Genomic DNA, 21,712 nt, shown 5'->3' with positions numbered 1-21,712 from the left:
GTACTCAAGTAAAGTACAAATAACTAAAAAGTGCACTTAAGTACAGTACTTAAGTAAATGTACTTAGCTACTTTACACCACTGGGAGAGGACGCAGAGTGAGTGAGTGAGACCTAGAGAGGGATGCTGATGGAGAGAGCAAAGGACAGAAGATGGAAAAAAGCGAGAGAGAGAGAGAGAGAGAGAGAGAGAGAGAGACAGAGACAGAGACAGAGACAGAGAGAGAGGACAGGATGAGAAAGTTAACGGAGGGTGATGGAGGCAGCTGAGCGAATCTCTGCAGTAAATCATCTCTGGAGCCCCGCCCCCGTCCCAGCCGCTATCTCCTCCTCAACCCTCCTTCGCCGCCGCGCCCCTCTGACCTTGTCCGCCGCGCTGTCTGCGAAGAAAAAAGATGGAGTCCCAGATTATCTATGATTGGAGATGGCCATTATCTAAACACCATCTCGGAGGAGCGAAGCCGCTTGCCTCCTTCCACAGCCTCCGCTCGCCGCGAAACTGGAGAGCCCCGCCGCGCTGATGAGGAGAGAGATGGCGGGGTCAGCCGGTGACACCCCGCCCCTCTTGCTTTTTATTAACTCTGATAAGATGGTCTCAGCGCTCTGCCCAAACCTCCATCACCTCCATCAACATCGACTTTTTCTACAAAGTGCCACTCTCTCTCCCCTATAGGTTTATCTGCGCCCGTCTCTTTTCCCACTAACTTGTTTATTTGTTTGCACTCCCTCAACTTTCGTCTGCTGGAGGGTTTGCACAGCGCCGGTGTTATGCTTCCGTTGTTTGTTACTCCAGCTCGCCCCACCTTATCCCCCCCCTCCCCGGTCTCTCTAGTCTTAGCTGTTTGCCTCTCCTGTCTGTCTGGCTTAAAGAGGAGACGTTGCCTGTGTTCGTCCTTGCCTCGGCGCTGCCTCTCAGACGGCTGACCCCTGCTAGGAGGGGGTAAGAGATTGACAGGACCTCAAGCTGTTGCACACTGCGCTGTCAGGTCCCGCCCCGGCAGGTTAGGGGGGGGCTGAGAGAGAGGGGGGGAGGGAGGGAGGTGGTCAGGGGTGTCGCACCAAATTCTGGGCCCTGGGTACAAGGATTCACTCACATTTTGTGCTTTAACTATTGAAAAATAATAGCAGATATACAAGCTCACAGCGCAAGTCTTTGAATGTTTCAAATCTGCTAAGGTTTATTTTTTTTAAACCTATGTTTCTATGTTTCTATGTCAGTGGTGCTCAAACCTTTTCATGTGAAGGACCTCCAAAATGATATGTATTTGCCCACGGACCCCCATCTCAAAATATTTAGTTCCAGGGACCCACCCAGAAGGAAAGTTTGAGTTACAAATGTTTGCTTAAAAATACATATATATTCAAAGATTTGCACACATTTTCACGAGTTTTCAAAAATAGCAGATCTACAAGCTTGCAGTGCGCTGTGAGCTTGTATATCTGCCCCTCCACCTTGGGCCCTAGTAACTCAGTCCCACTTTCCCCCCCTTTGTGACGCCCCTGGAGGTGGTGCTGGCTGTCTGGAGGCACCTCGTGCCCCCGTAGAGGAGCGCACTCCACTTTACATGCAAATGAAGCCAGAAGATCCCCCTCTGCCTTCCGGACATGATCATGCAAAACTCGAGGAAAAAGTCTTGACTTTTTCCCCCGAATTTTGCATGATCATGACCCGAGGCAGAGGGATCTTCTGGCCGCATGGAGAGAGAGAGTGAGTGAGAGAGACAGAGAGAGAGAGAGAGAGAGAGAGAGACAGAGAGAGACGCAGAAACGCAGATGTGCAGAGAGGCGCAGACAGACACACACCAGACAAACAAAGGAACGCATGCATTTGCAAGCACTGATCATTGTAATACTACTTTTTTAACACATGAACCCAATCTGGGGAGAACATAACAGATCTGCAAGCTCAAGAATGCCGCACATTGCGACACGTTGTGAGCTTGCAGATCAGCTATTTTCTGCAAAGAGTTTTTGACGTGAGTTTAAAAACAGGAGGGAAAGGGGAGGGCCGTTATAGAGCCATTGGGAATCTGGTCAACTAAGTATAAGGGTTTAAATGGTTTGCTGGACTTTAAATGAAATTGCTTGCCTTGTTTACTTTGCTACAGAATACCGGAGAACATGTGACTCAAACTATGTTTGTAATGGAGGTGGGGGAGAGTAGCAGACGTTCAAATATTTGGATAGATGTTTCACGAAAGTTCTTGTCTGTGTTTGTTTTCAGTGTGTTGGTTTTTGGATTGTGCCAAACAGAAGTCCTGACAGCCCCCAACCCACCCTAGCCACTTTCTCTTTTTCTCCTCCCTCTCCCATGGGTAAAATCAAAGTGACAGCTCCAGCGGCATGAGTAATGCATTTACAAACAGGAAGACTGTATCCTCTCATCATGCCCGATTCGCTGACAATTTGAATATTCCTTCCCCTCTGATTATTCCATTTACCGCCTCACTATTCTGCATAATCTGCATGCATGCATCAGGTTTATTATCATTAGGGCATGCATATGGAGCCAGTGTGTGTGGGCTGGACATAATACGATGGGCCTGAAGTTAGGGCATGCCAGTGGCTTGGGAAGAAAGCTTGGTCTCTCTACTTAGTCCTCAGACGAGCCCTCCATCGGTGTCTCCTGTCATCTCAATTCTCCATATATCTGGCCAACCCCACACCAGCGTCTTTCTTTAGCACATTGACGTATAGGTAGGTGTAGGGCGTCCTTTTGATCGACGCCTGTGTGTTGGATCACACTCTGCAAGTTCTCTGTGTTGATAGTCTTATCTAGTTAGGCCAAGTCTTTGACCAATCTGGGAACTAAATGCTAACCAATAGCTTTCTTCACAAATATGTTCATAAAGGTGTGTACTATCACCTCTGAACTTTGTAAACCCCAACTCCCTTGGGAAACTTTGTGGGAGCCAATTAAAGTTGGTGTAACTAGGGTTCATGATTCTGAATCCAATGCAAGCATTTGTTTTGCACAAAGAAACATTCCTTGGGAAAAAACGGACCCTACAAAACTATGGTTTAGTGAGTCATCAGTTTGTTGGTAATGTGTTGGTCCTGTTTGATGTTCTGCCCATGTAACATTCTGGTGTAGCACCCGTCCAGGGACTTCTGTAGGGCCGGCGTCAGTGTCCAGCATTCACAGCTGTAAAGGAGAACGGACTCCACATGCAGTGGCAGAAAAGAAGTTGTGTTTCGGGGGAGGTTGGATTTCCACACACTGGTCATGCCATTAAGTTGGTGGTAAGGGCGGATTCAGCGTCCACGCAGGACAACAGGTGTACATGAGTCAAACACACTGGGACAGAGGTTAAAGGAGTAGCTCACCCCAAAAATGTTCTATCAATAACACCCCATGAAGCCTTGAATACATGGAGATTGTTTTGTCTTTGTCGCATTCCTGAGCCAATCGTTTATGACCGCTAGTCTCTGGTAGGAGACTGAATGGAAACTCAAAATAACACCCCTTGTGCGTGCACACGCGCGTGTGTGTGTGTGTGTGTGTGTGTGTGTCGGGTGGGTGTAGAATTTATCGGAAGTCCTCAGCCGAGAACATGCCCTTGGCCCTTGGATCCTTGGAAGGGGCTTAGGGATGCTCTTTGGAGGGGATCTCCAGCACAGTGCGGATAGACTGCGCCTGACCATCGATGGCATGGCGGATCATCTCGGCAAAGAACTGGTTAATTGGGGTCAAGAAACTCTGGAAGGTCTCCTCAATCTCTGTGACGCTCGTGTTCTTTTCCACCACCAAGAAATTACGCTTACCGTTCTCGTTCTGTTCGCCAATCCCACCGATGAGGAATCATGTACGTGTGTCCTCATCTCCAATCACAGTGATCAATTTCCCCCACCCTGCCATTATTTAATTGATAATTGTGATGATGACCAAAGTTCGTCTGGTGGTATAACTTGCATTGATGGAATGTACTATTAGGCTGTTATGATGTGGTTTTAATACCACATGGCCTGATTGCTTTTGGAGTTTATCATCTTCACCGGAGAATAACGGATAAATATAAGTTCTGATGGGTTACTGCCCAACCCCCTTGGACTGTAGCCAAGTTAAGATGTCATGGCCCCTGAGAAAATTATACAGTTGCAACTTGCAAGTTGGTTTTATTATAAAATACAAATAATTGACCGGATATCTAAGAAGACTAAGCCAAGATCCTCCTGCAGTGGTGTCCGATCAGAATCTAAACCGAGATGTCGGCCCCATGCAAGTGCTGACGTTATGTAGTAGCAGAGGCTGGAAGAGAATATGTGGAACGGGCTCTGTAGAAATAAGCAAGTATCTACTGTAGGTTGTAGGGCAAATACCAGAGTTAGTACGGGAGGAATACGTCAGTCCAATGTCTCATTACTCTGACTACACGTGCGGTTTGGGTTAGGGTTACGGTTAGAGATAGGGTTAGTAATGGGGAGAGTCGGACGATCGCAACGTCGGAGTAATGCGTGTCGGAACAACGCTATCGTACAGAGGGTGCTGAGCTCTCTCCAGGAGAAGATGTGCTTGAGCCACCTTGGTAGTGTCACTATGATTTGGTCATTATGGAGTCCTAATGTCAGTCATGCAGAAAATAGCCTATGATGTCAGACTTAGATGTGTCAGTTAGCTCCATATATAGTTTCCCGGTATTTTATGATGTGTTCTGACTCACAGTGGTAACCATAACGACTAGGACACCCAAATATTGTGTCCGTAACTGTGGCGACAGATGTGATGCAAAAATCTGATGCAATACTGAACTTTCATACAAATTGTAGAAAGCATAGGTACAAGGTGTTGAAAGCAGCTTAGTGTAGGTCCAAAGTATCAAAACTGCAATGTAGAAATACTCTGTTACTTGTAAAAGTCCGGAATTCAAAATTGACTTGAGTAAAAGTACAAAAGCATTGGTTTCAAAATGTACTTAAAAGTACCAAAGTTTTCAAATGTATCCAAATCTTTTTAAATAGCCGATCTTCAAGCTCACAATGCGTCGCATCGCAACACATTGTGAGCTTGTAGATTGGCTATTTTCAAATGGTCGAAATGTATTTAGGGCTGAAGTGGGAAATGTATGTTTTGTAATTATAATAAAAAACCTCCCGTAAAGTAAAAAAAAAAAGATACCTCAAAATTGTACAGTATTGTGCTTGAGTAAATGTACTTATAGTTACTTTACACTACTGTTTCCTGGATTCAATATTAGGGATGGGACGATAAGTGATATCATCGTTTATTGTGATAAAAAAGACTCACGATAATCTTATCGTGGAGATTACATTTATTGTGATATCGTCCTCCATCATGCATTGGGATCAATTCACCTTTAATTTGCCGAGCTGCATATCCGGTACCATTTAAACCCTCTATAATTGGTAAAAGATACTTATAATATATACTTGAACTTGATACAGTCTTTTTTTCACTCTATCAAATGTCTTCGCCAAAAAATAGCCGATCTACAAGCTCACAATGCGTGGCGTTGCATCTTGTAGATCTGCTATTTGTTGGCAAATGTTCCTCCCCAGGATAATGGACTTTGATTATCGCGATAATATCGTAAACCGCGGTTTCTTTTGTCACGATAATCGTGATATGAAATGTTCATATCGTCCCATCCCTATTCAATATACTGTACAGTACCAGACAGTTGCCATAGGACTATTTTGTGCTGAGCTTGTCTGGAGCGATGGGGATTCCACACACAGTATCATGTACCTGCCATAGGCTACACCATAGGCAACAGAGCTGAGCATACATGTGGGTGTGAATGTACAGTATACCTCACACTGTTCCAGACACACTAAACACTCCATCTTGTACTACAATGCCTCCTCGGGCCCTGCAGCTACTTGAAGTTAAGAGCTCACCACCATTCTGCCGTCTATTCACAACCTGCATTGCCACGTTCTCTTATTATAAGCGACGTAGGGCTTGTTTTCTCTGTAAAGACGCTCGTAAATATTGGTATAGTTGCGGGATTGCTGTTTTTCAGGGCTTGTTTCTAAAGTGTAGTTGCTCATTTGGGCTTCCTTCCTGGTGTTATTTAAACCAGTGGTTCTCAAATATTGTCATGTCAAGGACCCCCAAATGAATGTGTAGGCTATATGGCCACGGACCCCCACAGCTGAAAATATTTTGTGTCAGGCACCCATTTGTGTAGTTTTTTTTTTTTTTTTCAAAAACAGTCTGAATATGTAACGTTGCATTGAGACACGCTGTGAACAAATAGCCAATGTATATCGTTGATTTTGGGTGGAAAGTCTGGAAACCTTGTATGTCCAAAACTATTCGTTTTGTATTTAGCATTTTAAAAACTATTTAAAATAGTGAAAATAGCTGATCTACAAGCACCTCGCACCGCGAGGCATTATGTGCTTGTAGATCTGGTATTTTCACTAGTTTTGTGCAACAGTCTGAGTCTTGTATGAGAAGCAGGGCTTTACTTTATGAAAACACACACCTTTGAAACTTGGAGATACAAGTTTCTGCCCGACAGCGACGATATAGGTGTAAAGTGCTCATGTGGCCGAGTCGCTTCTTTTGGGCTTGATTTCATAAACCTGGTTACTAATTTCTCTCGCAAAACTCGCAGAACCCTATTGATTGATTGAATGCTTTATTAACATGCTTATTAACAGTACACAGACGCATGTGCCATTTCAAATCTTCACACATTCTGCAATTTTCAGTGGATTGGCAGAACATTGACCTTGTAGATCAGCTATTTTTGCTATTTTTATGACCTTCTCTGACTTTGAGGTTTAAATCTACCTATATGAAGGTGGATTCTGCTTTTCAATGGGAATGGAGTGGTTTCTTGCCATTTGCGGGTTTCTGCAAAAATAAGCTCCATTCTCCATACAAATTAGAAAGGCAAAACAGGGAAAGAAACGTGTGGAAAAGAGTTGAAAAGCACATCTGTAGTACAGTCAAAGGTTATGCTAAAAGGATAACACAAAAATCCCACAGGGCTTGTTTCCATTGTGGTCCATTGACCGTATATTGTTCAAATTGACTGGGGGTCTATCAAGGGTCTATACTTGGTCTCCTCCTGAGACCAAGTATAGGGATGCCAGGGACGTGATTAGTTACAATATGCAGACGAACAAGCTCAATATTACCTTTATGCAGACTTCATTATTTAAAATCCACTCTGAAAAAAATTTGAGGACTTAATCGTCCCGGAATAGGACAACAGTTTTTACAACACGATCAGAGGAACATCATACTCAAAATGTTCAAACAAAAGTGAGAATGTTTTCTCCCATGTTGGTTTCCACCACAATGATTAAAGGGCTGATTACAAACAACAACAACAACGCTAATGACTTTCACCAAAACGCAAACTCACTCACTGCACCCAATCAGGACACGATCAGAAAACAACTGAAAATTAAAATCATATATCTATTTAATTGCAGCAAATATATATTTCTTTTATTTTCCTTTTAGATAGATGGACAGACAGACAGACAGACAGACAGACAGACAGACAGACATGATAGACAGACAGACACCCCCGCATCATGCACACACACACACACGCACGCACGCACGCACGCACGCACGCACGCACGCACGCACGCACGCACGCACGCACGCACGCACGCACGCACACACACACACACACACACACACACACACACACACACACACACACACACACACACACACACACACACACACACACACACACTTTCTAAAACAAACACTGGGAATTCTTCATGAAACACACACCATTAACATTCTGCATCTCTATGACCATGGAAGTGGCTGTATGTACTACCGGTATGTGCATACGGTAGGTGGCTGAAGAGTCCATTATGTTTTACTTGTGTAAGTTTACAGCATGCTTTGGCCTGTTTGATTTAGCCTGTGTCTTTGTTGTTGTCGTTGTTGTTGTTGTTGGTGGTGGTCCTCACATAATTATAAGATTGCACCTACCAGTGACATCATCGATGGGGATTCCAAGCTAGCAGAAACTGCAGTGTTTCTATTCTCTTCCTGTTCTTGTATTCATAAAAAAAACATACAATTACGAAACCCAAACCTGCCTACCGTCCGATGATGTCACTGGTGGGCAGGTTTCTGATTTGTCCACAGTCCTGCTCTGATTGAGACACAGGCGAGTGTACAGAAATGGTACCATCTTATAATGAGCATAATAGTGATGAGGACCAATTATATGAAGATGGGTTGACAACGAGTGAAGTGGTCCTTCAACTCATAGCTGGTCCTGAAATCAGAAAGAACATTGTAATTCCAAGCTGACAGCACTGGCATATAGCTGTACCTTTTTCCCCACTCAGGGGTGTCGCACCAAATTCTGGGCCCTGGGTACAAGGATTCACTGAGGGCTCCCCATGAATGTTCGTCATAGGGGGGGGGGTTTAACCCATTTAGACTGAGAATGCATTATTACACGTTATTTTGTGCTTAAACTATTGCAAAATAGCAGATCTACAAGCTCACAGCTGCGAGCTTGTAGATCTGCTATTTTTGAAAAGTCGTGAGAATGTGTGCAAGTCTTTGAATATTTCATGTGAAGGACCCCCAAAATGACCCCCATCTCAAAATATTTAGTTCCAGGGACCCCCCAGAAGCAGAATTTTAGTTACAAATGTTCGCTTAAAAAATACATAGGCCTATTCAAAGATTTCCACACATTTTCACGACTTTTCAAAAATAGCAGATCTACAAGCTTGCAGCGTGGCACTCGGTGCCGCGCTGTGAGCTTGTATATCTGCTATTTTTCAATAGCTAAATAATTCCACTTTGGGCCCTAGTAACTCAGTCCCACTCCCCCCCTTGTGACGCCCCTGTCTCCACTATGAGCTGTATTCATAACTACTAACTAGACATTAGGAGCAACTGTTATTTCCTGACCTGTTAAACCCTGATACAGGTTCACCTACAGTATTAGGCACCCCTCTCCTCCCGGGTCATGACAGAGAGATATGCAATTGGCGTGGGCTTTTATCTCCAGTGCCTCACACATCACCATTAGGATAGTTCCCGCCATAACCATATGTTTAACCCTGGTATTCTCACACCGTGCCTTACCCACTGAACGACACGGGACAGGGATGTGCACGAGAGGGGAAAAACAGATTAAGGAAGGTCCTTCAGTGTACGGCGCAATGCTAGAGAGCATTAAAGCAATAACACTTCCAAGGATAGAGCGCTGATTTCCCCTGGGATCACCCATGGTAAAAAATCCATGAACTCCTGGTACTGCAAAACGCATCAGGGATGGGGGGGAAAAAAATAAATAAAAGCGTCCCAACCAAAATGGCATATGTCCACCGAAACAGCATATGGTTTTCACGCCTCGAGACAGCTGAGACATAATGCATAATGCAAAAAAAAGAATGTTAGGAAGATGCGGCTGATATTTTGTAGTCACAGCGCTATACGGTGTGTTTGTGTGTGTGTCACACAGTGCCTGTATGTGCGGTGCCAGGGCCCACCGCCGTGTAGTGCAGCCTCCCAGGCAGCAGTGTGCCAGCGTCAGGCTCCTCTAATGAGGCCATCAGCACCAGCACTCCTCTGTTGTGCTGCCTGGAACATTACTCTGCATTTGAAATGCACCCAGCGGCCTAGCAGGAATCTTTTATCGTTGGATGCAGCTGTCCGTGCTTCCCGAGCACTTACTACTAGCGAGGCTTCCACCCGTCACAGCCGGCAGGGCTGTGAGCGATAAAATCATACAAAGAAATAAAGAAATAATAATAAAAAATTAAAAAAAAACATGTTTACCGCCGACAAAGGAGCGTGAGAATAATTCTTTTCAGAAGAGAATATCCACTTTTATTGGCAAACAAAAGCTGGAACTTTTGTGAAGTCGACTTCACAGGAAGTCATTCCTTTGCCCCGGAGAGGGGGAGAGTGAGAAAAAGAAAGAGAGGGAAGGAGAGACGGATCGACCAGGAAAGGAAAATGTGATCTATATACACACACACATACACACACACACACACACACACACACACACACACACACACACACACACACACACACACACACACACACACACACACACACACACACACACACACTGCAAGCCTGCAACAGAAAGTAGCACTTTATTCCAGAGAGAGAACGAGGCATCAATCTTGACAGCATATGGCGTGTGTGCGAAAGCCATTAATTTTTAATATACCGCGTGCTGAAATGAAAAGGCTTCCTGAGACAAGCAATTGTCAGATGTCAGTTGTGTTTTGATAACTTTTTTGATCTCTTTTTTTATTATTTGCATTGATAAAACGGGGCTGTCCACCTGCCACCTCCGTTCGGACATGGTTGGAGGCTGACATGGAGGCATTTTCCGCACAATTAATCTGCATACCTTCAGTGAAGACAATGGGGAGAGACGTGAGAGATGTGTGGTACAGTTTGTGCGTGTGTGGGAGTTTGTGTAGCGAGAAGCTATACCTTTGAAAGATAAAAGAAATAGAATTTGACCTCTTAAATCCTATATTCTTTGTTGACCAGGGTCCCCCAAGGGTTGACTACCAGGTATTAACACATTAGATGCTAGGGGTTTTTAGCTAGCCTATTTCTTTTTATTTAATCAGCGTATTAGCACGGAACTAGGAAATAGAGATAAGAAGGAGATCTCCTTCTCTGGCATGAAATGTGTTAACTTGGTCCGCTCCTTTTTTCCATCTACACCAAAACTCTTCGCCAAAACTAGCCAGCTTGCAGATCTGCAATTTTTTGATCAAATTTGTTTAATGTTCTTCTTTTATGACATGGCCAGAAAAGGGATGCTAGGGTTCATGTGGTTAACTTTGTACACAAGGTCTGACATCATATACATTGTTAAAGAAATAGTTACAGATTATTTTAAATTCTGTCATTTGTCTACAGGTAACCAGTTCATAGAGTCCAAAATAAAACACAAAACATGACCACAAAAACACTTCATACAGCTCCTTCAGCATGGTGCTATTAGATTCTCGTTTTTGTTTATTATCGCTGCCTGCAACATGCTGCAGAACCACACTGGAATAATTGTACTCTCATGTACTCTTATATAAGATGTAAGAATATGAATTATAATTCTTTATGCCACAGAATTGCTCTGCGAGTGGAAGACCTACTGAATATTTACACCATTATTTAGTACATGCTCTACTCAAGAAGAACACAAAATCCCCCCCACTTCTTTGTTTACAGGCTGAGGTCTGGGTGTACTCACTCATGCATGAGCATTCTCAAGAACAACAGCTGTAGAGGAAGATGTGCACTAAATAACGGCGTAAATATACAGTAGGTCTTTAGCACTAAACAGTGCGATCGTTGGCCTCAGAAGTTTAATTAATACAATTACAACACACAAATAAGTGAGGTATCTGATCAGACCAAAAATGCGTAATAATTCATTATAATATCAATTATTATAATTTAAGCATTATGACTTGCCCCCCAAATTTTAAGTGTATTTACGTTTTACACTGTATTCAGATCCTGTCCTTTGATTAGGTTATCACCTTTGAAGACAGAAGGGTCTCTTCTATTCTAAACTCTTAGAAGCTTGTATTAGGGTTTTTCGATTAATCGATTTTTAATCGAAATCCGGGTTTTTTCCTTAGGACGATTTAAAAGAAAAGAAATCGTAAAATCGATTTTCACTTTAATTAGGGTAATTCTTACTCATTGGAGCCTTGCACGGGGCAAAACGTACACAGCCCGGTCCTCCTAAAGCAGGACGACAAGGTCCGACACCAAATTAATACTACTTTCTCTCTGATGTGTCATTTCTTTGATGCACGTGCAGCGCACATCAGATTGGGCAGAGCTCACCACAGCACTGCGCTCACTCGCGCTGGTACAGGCAGCAAACAGAACAAAAAGCTGCTGAGCTGGTAAACTTACTTGTTGTAGTTTGAAAGAAGATTATTAATTCTGTGTTACCCACCTACTGTAGTCTACTCCTACTGTCCCTGTCACTGTGTTAATTTTGCGTCGGGAAGCGAAGCGCTTCGTTTACAATCAATCAACATCTCCGTGCATGAGTGGTGCAGGGGCGGCCTTAGCTATTTTTTCACCCGTTTCACCAGCCTCCAAGAGCTGGCTTGTTTTGGCTGTTTTGTCACTCACTATTGATAATGAAACACTAAGGACGCTAAGTTAACAATGTATTATTCTTTTAACAAAAAATCAAAATCGGAATCGAAAATCGACTTTTCTGAGAAATAAATCGAGATTTTATTTTTAGGCCACATCGAACAACCCTAGCTTGTATAGGTGTCGACACTGAATAGAATTCCCGTTATCTATTTGGAGACAGGCTTTGGGTCAGCCCCTGTCCTCTTTTACGCAGATCTTCTCAAAATAGTACCTATAGAATTCATGGTTTACTTACTTTAAATTGTAAGATGCAAACACATGTTTTCAAGGGTTTAGATTTACGTGATACACATTTTACATTAAGTAGATATTACATCAAGACATTATATTTGTTTAAAGTCGAAATAATGATTTGAGGTTTGGGAGCAGGTTAGTAAGACAAGCCCATTTTCTCCACAGTCGATGGTGCGAAAACCACAGGGCCAACCTATTGTAAAAAGGGTTCCTTTTGTCAGATTGGAGACAGCTGTCTGTGTTTTTGATCAGAAGATGAGTAGACTGATCCCTCCTTTATTTCTTCACATGCATGTATAAAATGTAAGCCAAATTGTGCCTCAGTGTGAGTCTCAGCCCGCAAGCTGGAAGGCTGTCCAAATTTGCTGGGAAGCTCCTGCTCCAGCAACGTTGCCTCATGGAACTGATGTATACTCTGCAAATAAACTCAACACAAGGAACAACTCTACTGCTGCCTTCATTCATCTTTCTCTCAAATCTTTCCCTGGACCTTTTAAGAATTCAGTCTAATTGGAGTATTCAAATATACTTCATAAGCTTATTCAATCCTCCTTTTATCACCTGAATAACACAAATCTGATCATTTCCTGTCCATCTCTGATCTGAAGAAAGTTGTTGATGCTTTTATTTCAGCAGGCCTTGACGATTGTAACTCCAGCATCTTCAGTTTGTACAAAACGCTGCAGCAGGGCTTTTAACTGGCTCCAAACATTTGACCATATTTTTCTCTTATCCTAGCATTCTTACACTGGCTGCCAATCTGGATTTTTAAAATGTTATTCATCAAATTCTTGGCCAAGGTTTGGTCAAGCAATGACATACATTTCAAGAAAGCACTGTTGGTCATTCCAAAGACTAGGTAAAAAATAAAGGGCACACACGCGCGCACACACACACACACACACACACACACACACACACACACACACACACACACACACACACACACACACACACACACACACACACACACACACAGGCTGAAAAAAAAATTATACGGCAATATTGTAACGCAGTCCTTGCCGAAACTCGTATCAATACAGGGGTGGCTACCGTACGACAGGAAATGCTGTGTGTGACAGCTTTGTGTGCCTGAGAGATATGTACTGGGCTTTGACTTTGGCTGTTATCGAAAATAATGAAGAAGAGCTCTCGTAGTAAATTCAGTTGGACAAGGTCTAGTATTCTAAATCAATGTGTATCAGGATACATATCGTATCGTGGCCTCTGTATCGTGATGGATATCCTATCGTGAGGTTGTAGAAAATACCCAGGCCTACACACACACGTGCACGCACGCACGCATGCACACACAGACAAATTTGAAAAGTGTTATTTATGTATATATACCAATATGACAGAAGTTCAGGATTATGAGGACATTAAAGGATATAGGGAATTTTGTACGAACATGTGCATGAACCCATTATCACATCCATCCCTCCCCCCCCCCCCCCCCCCCCCCTCTCTCTCTCTCTCTCTCTCTCTCTCTCTCTCTCTCTCTCTCTCTCTCTCTCTCTCTCTCTGAGAACCGCCTTGAACGTAAAGCGGTCGGGTTAGCGGGAAAGTGGCGATTACAGTGGTCTCTTCAGAGCGGTGCAGAGCTCAACTGTTCTCCAGCTGCTTGGCTCAGCTCTGTCAGACGGATGAGATGAGCCCCCTCTCAACCACAGATAAGTGCGAGGAGAGGTCAGACTGTCAGCGCAAAGTGTTCCGTTATACCACTATACCAAGTCTGCTCCGCGGAAAAGTCTTCACCCCTCTTAATGCAAATGTATGATTGTGCTTTAACACAGTAGCCATTGATCCCCCCCCCCCCCCCTCCCCCTCCCCCATCTTCCTTTCTCTCCTTTAATGGAGGAAGTCTTTGTCGATTGAACGCGAGATGTCTCTGTGTGCAGAGGCCGGCGCATTACAAGTTATTTATTCTTATTCATAAAATGCTCTCTTTAAAGTGGCTCGGCCAAAGTGGCCATAGAAGATGAGAGAGAGGAGAACTCGCAAAATCCAATAAGAGCCGACTTTGGAGACAGGTGCAGAGTGGACTAATTAATAGCAATCTCTGGCCGGGGCATGTGGTCAGCCGGCTGAGAGAGAAGCTCGGGCAGGTCAGGCAATGAAAAGATAGCAGCCTCCAAATTCAATTTCTTTACCGCGGCCCTCCCTAAAGGAAGGCTCCGAAGTGCACTCGCACTTTCTTTAACGCTTTCACCAGGGTGTAATTTATTTTTGCGTTTGCCAGCGCATTTGGAAAGTTCATTACCTCGCTCATGGCTTGTTAATTATCCTTGTAAAGCTGCCGTTAGATCTTTCTCGGGTCCCCGGTACCGAGATGAGACTTTTGTCCCAAAACATTAACATGCCACGGGGGGCCCGTAAAAGTGTGTTCCGCCTGTTAAAGTTGTAGCAGTGACACCTCGGTGGAAACGTGGCAAGACGAAGGGGGCAATCAAAGCCACGTCAGGTGTGCCTTGGGGTGTGCTGCAAGGCTCGCCTCGTGTCTCACCTCTGCCGCCACGAGCAGGGGTCAGGCTCATTTCTGCGTAACACCTGTTTGGGGGTGGGGGCTGGCTGGCTTATGGCTACACGGCTCCCCGCTGACATACGGTCCAGTTTTCTGTCTGCAGCGTCTCCATCAAAAAACACCAGTCTGCAGAACATGTGCCTGAGTCTGCCCGGCTCTCCTCTGGGCTCTCGTTCACCTCCAGGTCTGCCGCTGCAAGGGCACGGGCGCTAATGAGTGGTAGAGCCCGGGCTGGCGGACGTTTTGAGAGATGCGTCCGTGTGAGGCGTGACCGCGGGTGCGTCGAGGCGGGAGGTAGCGGGGCGGACTTCTGCTTACTTACACATGAAGGGCCTGTTAGCGTAGCAGCAGCAGCAGCAGCAGCAGCAGCAGCAGTGGAAGCTGGGAGAGCGGCTCGGCTATGGCCTTATTGATTATGCAGGTGCTCATTTGCGTGGCCAAGCGGGGAGTCGGCACGTGTCTCATTTGAACTGTTACAGGAATGGAACTGGATGCGATCTCCCCTGCCACCGCTGTGGAAAAAAGAAGCCCCGGCGTTTTTTATTTTTAGAGCGGTCTGCGTCTAATGGGGCCTGGCAGGTACAGGAGGCGTCGCATCTGTTGAGGACCAGGTGATACTCCCCATCCCCGCATCCTCCACCCTCCAACCCCATCCCCCACTCCCTGTCCTCCGCTCCTTGCTGTCCGCTCCCTGCCGCAGTCCAAATGACTCACACTGAAGATCAACAGTGTCATTTCCAATAAACTCCCCTTCTCTTTCCTGCCACTTTCCATCAGTTCTGGGGATGGGCTCTTGCTAGTAGCCATTTCATTCCACAACACACCGGAATAGGGGGATGCATAATGTAGAAGTTGTACGGAAGATGAATGTTCTGTCTAATGCCAGGGCACCTGGAAGATTAATTGGATAGATCCTGTTTGTGACTGGCCAAAGTTTAGTGGTATGGAGTCCATACATCTAGCCCCACACCGCCCCCCATCTGGAGCCTGGGCGAACTGCAGTGACATTGCAGAGATCGTATAGGGTGAAGCTGTCCATTAGAGTGCATCCAGGGTAAGTTTTGTAATTTCCCTGCAATTAGCTAGGGTTCGGAGAGGCAAACGGCTTACCTGGCCTGAGAGAAACCCTAAGGGACCCTGGATTCCACAGGATTCAGCCTGTATTACAGTAGCATTGTGGGCAAAAATGTGGCCTGCTACAGCTGTTTTTATCAGTCTATTCTTTGACAGACTTAGACTTTAGCTGGTGATGAAAGAGAAATGTTTTGGAATGGTAATGATGCTTCTGTGAGTGCTAGACTCGCATCTTTTTACTGAAGATGAAGAGGCTCTCAAATGTTTGCCTGTCAAGGAACACCAAATAGATGCACATTAGCTAGGATACATACATTACCTTGTTCCAGGCTGTCCTCATCTGATTCCTATAGCTTGATTTAGTACAGAACGGTAAATACTGAAGTGTGTGGTGATAAGTGTGTGATAAATGCATTTGAAATAAAGTGAACTTTACAGTATAATACTGAATACACAAAGTGTTCCAGTGTATGAGGGTACATTGGGGTAAGGGAGTCATGGGCTTTGCAGCGTAATGCGTATATATCACTGTTTGGAGTTCAGAGGTCTTGTGACCTAGAGGCTAGACGCTGGCCCTGAGCCTGCTACAGTAGATTGCCCTAAATACCTTGTCGGATGGTAGAGTCAGTCCATTGCTGGGGTGAATGCTCTCGATGATTCTCTCTCTATATTTATTTTTAAATCAGTTACTCCCCCTGGCCTGGGTATATTGGAGTTGTACAGGGGATTATGTTTGTTCCCTCTTCTATCTGTTTGGTCGTCTGTATCTCTAGCATCTTATACAAAGGCATACAGAGTTCCACCACGACAATTTGAGGAAAAGAAGGCATATGTCATGGAGTAAGGAAGAGCGCATTAACACATGGGCGTGGTCATTGGTCTATCACGAAATGTAATATCATCGCTGATTATTACACACACGTATGTTTTTTAATGACCTGTAGATGGGTCTACATTTTATTTATCAACGGACAGTATCTTCTGCTGAAGTCGGGTTTGACTTCATGCATGGGTAGCTGACTCCCAAGTTGTCCAGTAGTTTACCAACTTTACAGGAAACCAAGAATTAACCGCATGAATCCTAGGTCCCTATTCCGGTCATGTCATAATAAACATTCTGTGAAAATAGCAGATAATCTCACAACACGTCCAAACGTGACACATTGTGAGCTTGTTGTTGTTTTCCGCTGTTTAACATACAACAAAATGTATAGGATGGTGACAATTTAACATCATGTGAGAGAATGGTAAAAGAAATAACAGCCAGAGGATAATGTCATAATGTTTCTTGTTGTTTGACAAAACAGAAACATGATCAGTGCAAGTCAGTATACTTTTGACAGCAAATTTTGATTCAGTTTTAGTCATTTGGCATATTTTAGTGAAATGTTTTACTTTTAGTATAGTTTTAGTTGACTAAATATTATAAGATGTTGTCTTAGTCAGAGCTTGGTGGCGTTAGGGTTAGAGTTAGGGTTAGGAAAACAGCTATCTACAAGCTCACAACGTTGTAAACTTGGAGACTGGCTATTTTCGGAGTGTGACACCCACAAGGAACCAAGCATAAAATGACTTCTCTTAGTTCTACTGGATGTTGTCCACTGCTTCCCTCCCTAACATTTTCACCAAGTTTTTTCTTGTTGACAAAATTGTCAATGTAATTAGTCATAGTTTTAGTTTTTGTGAAAAAAAAGGTTATTGACTAACATTTTTCATCGACAAACTTATCACTGGTGCAAGTAGAGCTGGATAATGAGAGGTGATGTGCTGACTTCTATGAGAGAGTCAGGTATAGACTGAATACAGAGCTGTGGTATATGTCTTCAAGGGGCGTTCTTCAGGTCATGAAACATTCTGGCATTTACAGTCAAACACACATCAGTGTTTGCAGATCCATCTCAAACAATTAGAATATTGTGTAAAAAAGCATTGCAGATGCCGTAGCACCTCAAATCATAACTGACTGCGGAAACCTCCCACTGGACTTTAAGCAACTCTGACATCAGAAGGTTGACGTTTCTCTAATATAAATCCTTATTTTGAGTGGTCTCGTGCAATATTGTATAATATTTTGAAACATAGAAATACTTTTGATATTCATGAGCTGTATGCCATAAAAATTCAAAATTTTAACAAAAAAGGAATAATTCAAGAAAAATGTACTTTTACCTAATAAATATTCTAATTTCTTTAGATGGATCTGTATAGGACCACAAAAGAAACCTGTTGCAAATGAGTCATCACGTTATTTGTAAGGCCTTTTCAGTTCTTGGAGGGCACACATCTTAGGGAACAACTTAATGATTTTGATCGGGAAAACAATTTCAGATTTTTACAGGCGAACTTTACGCGAGTATATGCAACAGCTGAGTGTAGATTATTTGGACTTAACAATAGATAAATAAATGTTTTGATATTAATGTTACATTATCAAAAAAATCTAATGACAATTATTCAGGGTCCCACTTGCAATATCATCACGGCCCACCAGTGGCCCCCGGCCCTCAGGTTGAGAAACGGCGGTCTAGCAGACCTACTTCTGCTCTGACTGGAGTGAAAATGAAAGCAGCCGCAGCATCAGCAGCCATAGCTCCTGCTCCACTGCGCTGCTGTAGCTTCAGTTGGTCTTTTCCTTCTCCACCCGACACCCACGGTGCTCCAACACCGTCCGTATAGGGCAGGCACCTACAACAGCTGTCCCCGCATCTAGCGACAAGAACAGAGCACAGATGACTCTCTCTCTCCCTCTCTCCCTCTCTCTCTCTCTCTCTCTCTCTCTCTCTCTCTCTCTCTCTCTCTCTCTCTCTCTCTCTCTCTCTCTCTAACTCGTAACGGTCGGATGTCTCTGGGATTGGAAGGGTGGGGGCGGAAGAACACGCGCGCCGCGCAGTAACAACAGCAACAAAAAACAACAGCGGCGGCAGCGAACGGGCGAGATCAACAGCGGCAGCGACAGCAGCCTGCGTGCGTCGTCGACAAAGACAACAACAACAAAAACGACGACACCAGCGTATATTAGGCTCCGTAAGGCGCGGCAGACTGCTGATAAAAGGCAGAGGTTTGGAGTTATATAGTTGTGCTAGGGTTGCCTCACACACACACTGCTCAGCAGAACGGTGCCATCAGCTGTAGCATTTGTCTGTGTTTCTCTCTCTCTCTCTCTCCTTCTTTCTACCCCCCCATCCCCATCCCCATCCCACCCCATCCCCGCCCACCCCACCCCACCCCCTCCTCCCCTCCCCCCGGTTTCCCTCCAGAAGACAGGAAGCTGTTTGTGGGGATGCTTGGCAAGCAGCAGAGCGAGGAGGACGTGCGCCGGCTGTTCGAGACCTTCGGCCAGATCGAGGAGTGCACCGTCCTGCGAGGGCCTGATGGGGCCAGTAAGGGTCAGAGCCCACACACCTCCCACTCTCCTCCTCCTCCTCCTCTTTCTTTATCCCCCCCCCCCTCCCCCTTTTTTTTTGTCTCCCTTTTTAATCGTTTTATCGCTGTCTGTATTACTGTACCGTATGACTGGTCTCTCTGTCTCTCTCTACCTGTATCACTCTCTCTCTCTCTCTCTCTCTCTCTCTCTCTCTCTCTCTCCATCTCTCTCTCTCTCTCTCTCTCCCTCTCTCTCTCTCTCTCTCTCTACAGTTGTATGTAGGGCTGGGTGATTAATTGATTTTGAATAGAAATCAGATTTTTTTGTTGTTTGGAAGATTAAAAAAAGAAAATCGTCAAATCGATTTTCTATTTAATTAGGGTAATTCTGGTACGGATCTCGCTCATTAGAGCCCTGCACAGGGCAAAAAGTGCACAGCCCGGTCCTCCTAAAACACAAGGTTCTGCAATATAATAAGCCAGAGTCCGACACCAAATTAAAGTAATTTCTCTCTGACATTGTCAATATATTAATCCCCAAATTGATCTTTCTTCGTCTACGGTTTGGACTTTATTCCAATAGAAATAAAGAATCACATTTGTTGGATTTCGAGAAATACATTTGGATTTTTGTTTTTTGCCAAATCGAACAGCCCTAGTTGTATGCTGTGTCTTCGGCATTAACTTTCTATCTATCTATCTATCTATCTATCTATCTATCTATCTATCTATCTATCTATCTATACTGTAAATATATTTAATACACTCACAGTATATACAGGCCTATATGCGGTATACATACAGTGTGTGTGTGTGTGTGTGTGTGTGTGTGTGTGTGTGTGTGTGTGTGTGTGTGTGTGTGTGTGTGTGTGTGTGTGTGTGTGTGTGTGTGTGTGTGTGTGTGTGTGTGTGTGTGTGTGTGTGTGTGCGCGCGTGCGTGCGTGCGTGTGTGCGTGCACGCACACACACGTGTTTGTATTTGTGTTTGCTGAAGCTCCTTGTCTCTTGGATTACAGTTTCTCCTTAATTGCTTTGACTCATTTCTTGAGAGCGTGTTGACCTCCTTGAAGCTCTCAGAGCTCCACAGTGCTCTAGGGACAACACCTTAGCTCACCTGCAGAAGGTCTCAGAGCTCCACAGTGCTCTAGGGACAACACCTTAGCTCACCTGCAGAAGGTCACCAACCAAACATTTAACTCAGCTCCACTAAGACCAAGACTTGACTTATTGTCTCAAAAAGGTAAAGGGATCAAAAATGTAAAAGTTCCATGGAATGTATCAACAATATCGATTAAGCCAATTATGATGTTTCAATGTTTTCGTCAATATGCCAGGGGGATGATGGAAATAGTATGAACTGCCAATGCGTATCAAACTAAATAATATTCAGATACCATCATCAGTACAAGGTTTTTAACCATTACACATTGCACTCACATTTCCATGGAAATTCTCATCGTATTTTGTATTTACATTATCGTCGTTGTCGGGTGAAAACCTTGTATGTCCAAAACCGTTCGTTTTGCATTTATCATTTTAAAAATGAATTAAACTAGTGAAAACAGCCGATCTACAAGCACACAACGCCTCGCACCGCGAGGCGTTGTGTGCTTGTAGATTTGCTGTTTTCACTTCTTTTGTGCAATGGCCTTGTATGATTAAGCAGGGCTTTACTTTGCGAAAGAACGTACACATTTGAAACTTGGAGATACGAGGTTTCCACCCGACAACGACGTTATGTAACTGTCTGACACTATACATAAACTGACTCCTGACACCACATAAATAAATAAAAAACAGTACACTGCACAATACAAAAATACGTTGTCATGAGAAGAGGAAATAATGTATAGTCTAACACTGGAGCCATATTCTACACAACGTGCTCAAGGTGGAAATGTTATGCCATCATTCCACCAGACTGTTCTGTATAAAAGCATATACACTGTGTGAGTGTTGTTGTTGTTGTTGTTGAGTCGGAAGCAGAGGTATAGTCTTGAACCGTTCCCGGCTTCTCTTCAATTTCTCCTCAAGGTATTTCTGATCGCGCGCAAACACATTGCTATTTTCATAACCCGAGCTGACCCGACCCGCCGCCATTAAAGACAGACAGTATTTTCAATAGGAAAAAAAAATATGAAGCGTCTCTGGAGAAAAAGGTTGAGACGCGAGTCAGCGCTGACCTTAAAGTGGCGACAACAGATTGAAATCAATTTACCCTAAATGAATAGGTCTAGTCTGAATAAACAATGCATCAATCAAGCTTTTGAGTCAGTGTTTTGTGAAATAAATGTGTAGGCTATTGTTGTAAATGTATAGACCGCCGACGGCTGTCATCTCTAATGTGTGTGTGTCTGCGAGTGTGAGTGGGAGAAAGAGAGAGAGGGACAGA

General features: G+C 44.1%; 1 protein-coding gene and 1 pseudogene across 12 annotated transcripts in view; one reads left to right on the top strand and one right to left on the bottom strand.

Annotated features, from left to right (window-relative positions):
- Positions 1-21,712, top strand: part of celf6 (CUGBP Elav-like family member 6) — a gene marked incomplete at both ends in the record, with an annotated part of 277,850 nt that overhangs the window by 188,342 nt on the left and 67,796 nt on the right. For 6 of the 11 annotated variants that reach the window (XM_080730445.1, XM_080730453.1, XM_080730451.1 and 3 more), the window contains one exon: positions 19,218-19,343. In XM_080730445.1, coding sequence (XP_080586571.1) covers positions 19,218-19,343 — 126 coding nt within the window. Of the gene's footprint in view, positions 1-19,214; positions 19,344-21,712 lie in introns of all 11 variants that reach the window. The other 5 variants (XM_080730449.1, XM_080730447.1, XM_080730443.1 and 2 more) reach the window with 1 other exon arrangement.
- On the bottom strand, positions 3,528-3,857 carry LOC308288973 (V-type proton ATPase subunit F-like; annotated as a pseudogene). Its single transcript has one exon. The product of its transcript is annotated as a V-type proton ATPase subunit F-like (transcript).

The sequence above is a fragment of the Nannobrachium achirus genome (assembly GCF_963921795.1).
Source record: "Nannobrachium achirus genome assembly, chromosome: 7".
NCBI lineage: Eukaryota > Metazoa > Chordata > Actinopteri > Myctophiformes > Myctophidae > Nannobrachium > Nannobrachium achirus.
Note: the sequence above shows the minus strand (reverse complement) of the source record. Positions and strands in the feature narration are given on the sequence as shown.